At 60.7% G+C, this 8,708-nt stretch overlaps 1 protein-coding gene across 1 annotated transcript; it reads left to right on the top strand.

Annotated features, from left to right (window-relative positions):
* Positions 1-793: 793 nt before the first annotated feature.
* On the top strand, positions 794-2,140 carry EXOSC6 (exosome component 6). The gene has a single exon (XM_045818821.1). It carries the CDS (start codon positions 816-818, stop codon positions 1,632-1,634), a length of 819 nt encoding a protein of 272 aa, XP_045674777.1. The 5' UTR covers positions 794-815; the 3' UTR covers positions 1,635-2,140.
* Positions 2,141-8,708: the final 6,568 nt, after the last annotated feature.

Raw genomic sequence — 8,708 nt, 5'->3', positions numbered from 1 at the left:
GCCCCCGGGCCCCCTGTGTGACAGCCCAGGTGGGTCCCTGGGTGAAGAATAAATACTATGGCTCTTGAGCCAAAGATGGACAGTGAGCATGGGGACCCCACCTGGCCCCAGACCAGTTCACCCAAGCCTGGTGAAGACCCCTGGGTTTGAAGACTTGTGCTGAGAGGTTCAAGGTACTGCATACCTCTGCTGGCTTCAGCTGATTTCATGACCCCTGGGTACAGCAGGCTAGCTGACGTGGAGGAGGCAGGAGAAGAAGGTCTGCTGAGAGAAGCAGCAGAGGCCAGCTGTCACAGGCAGAGGGACGGGGCTGAAGCCCTGGATTCAAGCACATGCCAAATTAGGAGTGTCGGGGAGACAAAGAGCTTGCAATCCAGGCCGGGAGAGAGGTCATTCTAATCATTCAATGAGCACTTATGCCAGCCAGGGTACTGAGAATACTGGAGTGACCAAGACAAAAACGTCATTGCTCTCTTGGGCAAGGCAGTGGGGAACACATAAAACAGTCACACAAACAATTTTAAAATAAAAATAATTACAGTTTCCACAGGTGAAAAGAGAAAGACACGCTCTGGGTCTGCTCTGGTCTGGGAGGCTAGAAGTCAGCCGGGCTGGCTCAGGTCGTACTTAACGCAGACCTGCCCTGGTGAATCCATCCGCGGAGCCCCAGACGTCCTTTGCAGCGGCACTGGAGCTGTGCAGCGCCTGCCATTCTCCCTCCGGGGTGGTAGGGGGCGCTGCGGCGCCGTTCGCCGCTATCCCGACAGCCCTCGCGAGGGCGCTCGGCGGAAGCGGCTAGCTAGCCAAGCGCCGCCATGCCCGGGGACCACCGCCGTATCCGCGGGCCCGAAGAGTCGCAACCGCCGCAGCTGTACGCGGCGGACGAGGACCAGGAGCCCGACGCCCGTGATCCAACTCGGCTGCGGCCTGTGTACGCGCGCTCTGGGCTGCTAAGCCAGGCCAAGGGCTCGGCCTACCTGGAGGCGGGAGGCACTAAGGTGCTGTGTGCGGTGTCCGGCCCGCGCCAGGTCGAGGGTGGCGAGCGCGGCGGTGGCCCGGCGGGAGCCGGAGGCGAGGCCCCAGCCGCGCTGAGGGGACGTCTGATCTGTGACTTCCGCCGTGCACCCTTTGCGGGTCGCCGGCGCAGCCCTCCCCAGGGCAGCGGCGAGGAACGCGAGCTGGCGTTGGCCCTGCAGGAGGCTTTGGAGCCGGCTGTGCGCCTGTGCCGCTACCCACGTGCGCAGCTCGAAGTGTCAGCTCTGCTGCTGGAAGACGGTGGCTCGGCGCTGGCAGCCGCTCTCACGGCCGCCGCGCTCGCCCTGGCCGACGCGGGCATTGAGATGTACGACCTGGTGGTGGGTTGCGGCCTGAGCCGCGCGCCGGGGCCCTCGCCCACCTGGCTGTTGGATCCCACGCGGCTCGAGGAGGAGCGCGCCGCTGCCGGCCTCACTGTGGCTCTCATGCCCGTGCTCAACCAGGTGGCCGGGCTGCTGGGCAGTGGGGAGGGGGGCCCGACCGAGAGCTGGGTCGAGGCCGTGCGTCTGGGTCTCGAGGGCTGCCAGCGCCTCTATCCTGTACTGCAGCAGTGCCTGGTGCGGGCTGCCCGCCGGAGGAGCGCCGCCGCCCAGTCCTGAACCAGAAGCCAAAGAAGTGACAGACGCCTCTTCTCCCCCAAAGGACCTGCACAGTCGGCTTCCAGACTGCACCGCCTTGAGAACTCAGAACAAGAGGGAGGATTTGGGGAGGCGGGCACAGAACTGATGCACTGGGCCGCTGTGTTGGAACGATTTTTTTGCAAACTGTTCTGTTAAAGATGGTTTTCTGCTTGAGCTGGCCCCCAACTGTGACCTAGTTAAGAAACCTGCGAATGCAGTCTGACTCCCAAGTTGAAAAGGACTTCAGCTGGGCTTACCTGGAAAACGGGACCTGAAGGTACTGCTGTTTTGTGAGGGATGGACCCTATGCAGGCCGGCCATAACTTCCTCCTATGTAACTGGCCTGCGTTTGAGGGAATGGACAAGGGGGCTGTGCCTCTCACTTATATCTGAGCTAAAACAAAACACAAACCCTTTTATACCTGAAAAAGCCTTATATTGTGGTTCTTCTTGGTACAGGATTTAAAAGAGCAAGGCTCTGCCGAGTTGGGTAGTGTGTTCTTGTTCTCCTGGTGTCCGGCGTTGTCTGAAGCGTGCCCTGTCCCTTAGTGTAACGGGAAGAGACAGGCTGAGACAAAAGAAGCCTCAGGGGCTGATACAGGGAACTGTGCTTTGTAAGAAAAGCTGCTCCACAAGTCCCAGAGTCAGGGCTAATGCTGAGGTGTGACAAGAGCGGGGACGGTTTTGTGGCCCCAGGAACATGCTGGGTGCACCCCTAGCCCCTGGTTTGGTGCCGGGAAAGACCACAGCTCAGGGTGGGGTAGCTGGGAAGGGTTTGGGGCTCCGTGGAAGCCAGGTCCCTGCTTCCTGGGCCTCGTGGAGAGCAGCACAGCAGAGGCCTCCTCCACTGCTGATGAGAGTGGGGGTCTGGACGGGCTTCACCATGTGGTGTGTCTCATCCAGTCTCCGCTCCTGGGAGAGGGCCGATAAACTGCCAGGCGTGAGCTGGTGCTGCCATTCCGTGGGGCAGAGCCAGCCTGGGTGACTGACCACAGGGCTGGGACCTTCCGGGTGGCTCCTGAGCCCCACAGGTTTGTGCTCAGGTCTGGCCTGGAGGAGGGCAGGGCAGCCTGGTCCCCTCTCTCTGCCCTGGGCTGATATGGGCTTCTGAACTTGGGCGTTGGGCCTGCTCAGCTTCTCTAGGAAGGGCTGGCCTGGAGCAGTCCAAGGACCAGAATAAGGCTCAGACCACACCAGGAATCCCTGACCAGGGAGAAGAAATACGAATTTTATTTTTCCTCTTCTGACATACATATTTCCAGAGCAGATCTGAAATACAAAATATCACACCAGCAAGAGACAAGATAGAAACAGGACATAAAAATGATACCCTTAGTCTGGAGGATGGATTTGTAGGGTAGATGGGGCATTTGGAACCAAAATGTATTATGTGGGGCACAGGCTGAGGACCTTAAAGCTTGGTTTCAGAGGAAGGGGGATGGGAGGGTATATCCTGTACACCACTGTGGCTGGTGAAAGCTGTCTGCACCCACTGCCGTGGAGGCCCCAACCCTGAGAAGATTGGTGGGGCCTCGGGGCGGGGGGGGTGCGCATCTGAGCAGTACCTGTAGTCGGAGGGGGCTGACGGTGCTCCCAGGGGCTCCCCAGGGGGCAGAGTCAGCAGGCGGAGGTGGAGATGCGGGGAAGTTCTGTACTGCCAGCTCCCCAGTGGCCCAGGCTGGTGGAGGTGGCCCAAGTGGCAGTGGGGGCTGGCCCAGCTCCCGGCATGGGGCCACCAGTGCGGAGGAGGACACGACGGGGCAGGAGGGTACGTCGGGCTCTTGAATGCCGCACCGAGAGCTGTTGTCAGATCCAGGTTGGGACATTCTCCGTCCAGGAAGGTACCTTTCCACGGCTTTCCTGGCGAGCGTGGTACCACGTGGACAGCCTACAGACACTGGGGCAGCACGTGGGGGCAGGCACAGGAAAAGGGCAGACATTGGGGTTTTAACAAGCTTACCAGGTGGTTCTCGGGCCAGGGGACTGGGACTGGGAGGCATGCCCGTGACAGTTCCTCTACAATACTCAAAGCCCACGCCCTTCTTCTAGGAGGAGATGGCATTTCAGCCCACAAGTGGTCCAGCTGACCAACCAAGCCTGAGTTGGGAGGAGCAGGGCACAGGCCGTATTCTGGGCATTGCCGGTGGCGGGTGATGCCCCGTCCACTCCTCCGGGCTCCCACACAAACCCTGGTCCCTCCCTTGCTCACAGAGCGGTCTCAGGACCCAAACAGAAGGAGGGTGAGGATGGGGGAGGCACCAGGCTACTCACTGCCTCCTCTGGGTCTCTGCTGTCCTGGGGGCTGCCTGCCCCTGGATGGGCCCTGAGCTCCTGCTGGGGTTCAGTGGTGCGGTGTGAGGAACCCTTAATTCCAGGGACCCTGTTCTCTTCATCCTCTGTCCCTGTGCAGGGAGAGTCACCAGTTAATGGCTAGGTTCGTCAGCCCCAGCTGGTCCCAGAGAGACCACTGGTTGCCCAGCACTGATGGAGAGTGTCCAGGGCTTGAGGGGATAATCTTGAGGGCCCGGGTTTGGGCTAGGATGCTCCTCTGGCTCCAGATGTCTGCAGAGTTGGGGGGGCGGGTTGTAGGACCACCGAGAAGCCACAAGGATCCTCAGGAATGGCCAGAAGGAATGGGGGTGGGGAGAGGTGAAGAGCCCAAGGCAGGACTCCAGGTGCCCCTCGCACCTGCAGGAGTGGGCAGAGCTGGACGCCACTGAGGGTGTGGGGAGCCTGACCTGGCAGCTGGTCCGTGTGCTCCAGGCGCTCCAGCAGGCGGTCCACCTGGGCTTTGATCCGGCTCAGCTCTGCTCTGATGGAGTGCAGCCCCTCAGGCTGGCCTGCCTCTAGAGGGCCCGGAGTCGGGGTTTCCACCAGGCCCCGGAGGCCCAGCCCCTCCCTAGCCATGCGGATGAGGGCTGCACCCCTTCGCTCACTCCTTTTCTGTTCTGGGGGCACGTGGCTCTTCCTGGGGGCCTTGTGGGGACTGAGACTTCTCTTGACCCCTATTCCTGTGTGAGTCCTCCTGATCTTGACAGGCGTGTGGTTGATGAGTGGAGGGACCCGCTGGTATTCACACACCCTATGGGACAGGACAGAAGGTGTTAGGCCAGCCCGCCCCTCCTGTTCGCCCAGAGGACCAAGGAGGCAGGACCCACTCACCTGTGGGGAACATCCTCCCTGTACAGCTTGTAGTCCAGGTCACAGTTACTGCTGCTGCGGCAGAGACAGGTGGGGGAGGATCACTGTCCTGGGCCAGAATCCTCACCCAACCCGCAGCTTAACTTGGGAAAACAGGTATGAAGCTTTTCCTTGGAATCCCAGGATTCTCCACTGGAAGGGCCCCTAGGGACTTGATCAAGGTCACTTTGGGAGACCATAGCAAACCACCTTCCCCATGTGGCAGGAAGGGGACAATCGCTCGCAGGCTTCCGGCCAGCCAGAGCCAGGCCCTCCACAAGCTCCTCTGCCCGGCCCAGGCACTGCTGACACGCTGGATCTTACTCTGGCAGGGGATGAAAGGGGAAAGTTAAGTCAGGGCCCAAAGCCATGGTGGGGGTGTGAGAGCCTTTAATCCTTGGATGAAAATCACCAGGATGCTGGGCCCAGCATGGGCAGGCAATCCTGGCAGGGTGGGGGTGTGGCCAGGCCCCTTGCCCTTTGCTCCCGGCCCTGGGAGAAAGGACCAGCCCGGAAGGCCCCAGGCTCTCACTGCTGGCCTCATCCCCTTCTCTCAAATGCACCACCACCTCCTGGGTCCCAGGGGGATGGGGAGACCTATGGAGGGAGACAACTGGGTCCTGTCCTGGGCTAAAGGTCCCCGTGGGGACACAGCTGCTGGCACTTCAGGTGCTGAATTGCGGGGGAAATATGATAAACTGTGGGCAGCAGCTTCTGAAACAACTTACGGTATTGAGTGCCCATGACCCAGCTCAGGCCCAGCCCCTCGGGGCGAAGCCCGTGGGGGCCACTGAGGCAGAACGGAGGACATTGGGGGTGCCTTCCCATTTATCCCACAGGGTCTCCAGGCCTGCAGGTGAGATTTCTGCCCCCCCGCTGCTCTCCACCCCACCCCCACCCTGCCCCGCCATTTCTGGCATCAGGCAGGCTGGGTGGGCGGCCTGAAAACCTCAGGGATGCCGATTCCGGTGGTGGGAGGCCCGTCCTTGGAGAAGGGAGAGTGAGCCCGCGGAGTGTGGGGAGGGCTGCTACAGGGTCGGGATCTGGGTCCCAGGCAGGAAACGGGCAGCCTCCTGCCGGTAGAAGTGGCCAGCTGGGACGGAACTGAAGGAGACAAGTTTCAGCAGAGCACCATCTTTCTGAGAAAGTACTCGCTTGTCCCGGCCCCCTAGGGCTGGCCGGGGCTCCCTCGCTGGGACTGGGTGGAGACTTCAGCGGACCACCTGAACTGCCACGGTGAAGTTTTCCTCGCTGTAGCCTTGGTGGTGGCTCAGTAGCAGAACTCTCGCCTGCCACCCAGGAGTCCTGGATTTAATTCCTGGCCAATGCAAAGATTAATTCTTTTTTCCCCCTCATTACATTTTTTCTAAAATGATACTGTAATTGGACGGTAAAGGAATAGTATTTCGCCGACCACCGAGCACAGACTCGGGAGCCGTGCTCCGGAATGGAAACAGAACAGGTTTGGAGTATGGGGTTCAGCCGTGTGAACTGTCACAGCAGCATTTGCTGCACACGGGGGTTGTCTGGACCGGGGGTCTCCCTGCTCTGCCTGCCCCCACCTTCGCTCAGCCATCAGCCAGGGCTGAGGCCTGTGCCCCGGACTCGTGGCCTCGCCCCTCTCTCCCTAAGGGGCAGCGGCCCGATCGCAGGTCTGCAGCCGCACCGGTGCCCCTGGTCTGGGCCAGTGGTTGCCGTCGGCAAGCCCGGGCTTCCCACAGTAAGATAAATAGAGTGCACCTTCAGAATGGCACAGTGAGCAGAGGTCAAGCCACTTCCTCAGGTGTCCTCAGGGGCAAGGGCAAGCAAGGGTAGGGAGAGGGGACCTGGGGCAATCCTTCCACCACACACCTTTCCCTCCAGGTTGGCAAGTTTCATTTTGAAGCCAAAATCACATGGCCTGGACTTGACCAGTTCTCATGAAGAGGTCATCTGGCCGCTCAGTGGCCATCAAACCCCACCCTGAATCCGCCCCTCCTCTGGGCAATATCGCAGGGGGCCAGAGCCATAGCTGGCACCCACTGCTCCCCCAAGCCCCAGGGAAGCGTTCGTTCTCCCCACTGGAGTCCCCTGGTGACACACAGGTCTTAAGGAGGTCACCCCTGCCCAGGCCTTGACTGCGGGGCCCCCTAAATGGAGTCTGAGCCCCTGTGGGACAACTGTCATTGCTCCTTGCTGCTCCCATTGCTCTGACCTGCGCCTCTCAGAGGCCCAGCAGGGCTGGCTCCGAGCCTGCTGCACTCGAGGGCGCGGTGCTGGAGGAGCGTGAACTCTGAAGACGGCACCTGGGGCTAAAGAACTGGCTGAGGGGGTCGCTCAGCCTCCAGCGTGGCCGGCCGGGTTGAAACACGTGAGAGCATTGTTGGGCAGAGCCCCTCACCTCCCAGCAGGTGCATACTCACAAAACCAGACCGACAGACTCCCCCAGATAGGCGTCTCCCACGGGAGACAGCTAACCCACGCACCAGAGGCGCAGCTCTGCATCATGGCAGAAATGCAAGTTTAAAGCCCTGGGTTACTCACAAGCACACATCTGTTCATAGCCCGAAACTAATGCAGGGGAAAGCCGCCCACACTAGCATTCGCTGGGTGCCACGGACCCCAGGCTGCGCCCGCAGGGAGAGATTGGGCCTGGCCTCTCTCCGGGTCAGCCTGGAGGTGCAGAGACTTGTCGGAGCAGCCCCCCACCCGGCCCTGGCATCCCACTTCCGGACACACAAGCCGGGCAGAGTGCGAAGCCGGCACCTTCGGCACCAGGGTGTTTGCACGCGTGCTGTTCCTAAGAGTGAGCACCTGCTCACTGCCTTCTGCCTCCCCCGTTGGCAAGACAGAAACCCCCCGGTTGCCCACCAGAGGGCCCGGCGCTCAGCACGACCATCACATACGCCCACCAAGGGGCACAGGGCCCACCACGTTCGCACACACCCCTTATGCCTGTGAAAATGGCACATTGGCTGGCAGAGGTTGGTCGCTTCCTTTCTGAAAATGTTTAAAGGTTTCTTGAATACTTTTTTAAGCTTCCCAAGTTACTGTCAAGATTTCATCCAGAAATGTTCTTATTTGTTACTTCTCAAACACCTATACCTGGAAAGTGCCCCCCAAGTGCTCCCCTGGGGGGGCTCCAGGTGGGAGGAGGGTCACCCTTCTCTCCTGCAGGAAGGGGCTGGGTGACATTGGTGAGATGGGGCCTTACAGACAAAACCTGAGGCCCAGGGAGAAAGGACCTCAGGTACCACAGTTACTGGGCCAGGCAGCCTGAGCTGGGGTCCTTGTCCCAACCCAGGAGGACCCAGAGCCCCAAACAAGCCTCCCTCCTCAGCAGGCAGACTCACCAGGGGGTGACTGGGTCCCACCGTCTCTTCTGGCCTGGCTGGACCGGGCCGGGGCTGGGCTCCCAAGCCATGTCCAAATCTGAAGAGAGCGCAAGGGAGTGGACAGAGTGTGAGAGGACGGAGGAAGGGAGGGTGGGTGCAGGAGGAGGGGCCAAGTGCACGTGGGCTCCTGCTTGCTTCCTGGGCGGCCCTTCCCTGCTCCTCAGCTCTTGAGATGGCAGCCCAGCCTGGCCTCCTGTGGACCCTGAGTCCACCCACCCAGGGCTGGACTCAAGCTCCAGAGGGACCATCTGCATCCTGAGGGGACCATGGCGCTGAAATGAACCCCCCACCCCGCCACTTTGAGACAGCCATGGGAGAGAACCACCTCTTTCCCATTATACGAATAATTACAGAAGAGACCCCACACCGTGGGTATCACCCCATCTCCCAGGCCCTGGAATCGGGGGTGGCACCATCAAAATGCAGGAGTGGGGGTGTCTGTGATCCCCGCGTCCTCTGAGGAGACACGCAGTCCTGGCCTGGGTTAATTCTTGAGTGT

Source organism: Phyllostomus hastatus, unplaced genomic scaffold (genome assembly GCF_019186645.2).
Source record: "Phyllostomus hastatus isolate PE091 unplaced genomic scaffold, TTU_PhHast_1.1 phas_scaffold_345, whole genome shotgun sequence".
Classification (NCBI taxonomy): Eukaryota; Metazoa; Chordata; class Mammalia; order Chiroptera; family Phyllostomidae; genus Phyllostomus; species Phyllostomus hastatus.
The sequence above is the reverse complement of the archived record's forward strand: the minus strand, read 5'-3'. Positions and strand labels throughout refer to the sequence as shown.

Bases quoted from the DNA above. Each gene is read 5' to 3' on its own strand.
- EXOSC6 (XM_045818821.1), top strand. From the start codon at position 816: ATGCCCGGGGACCACCGCCGTATCCGCGGGCCCGAAGAGTCGCAACCG.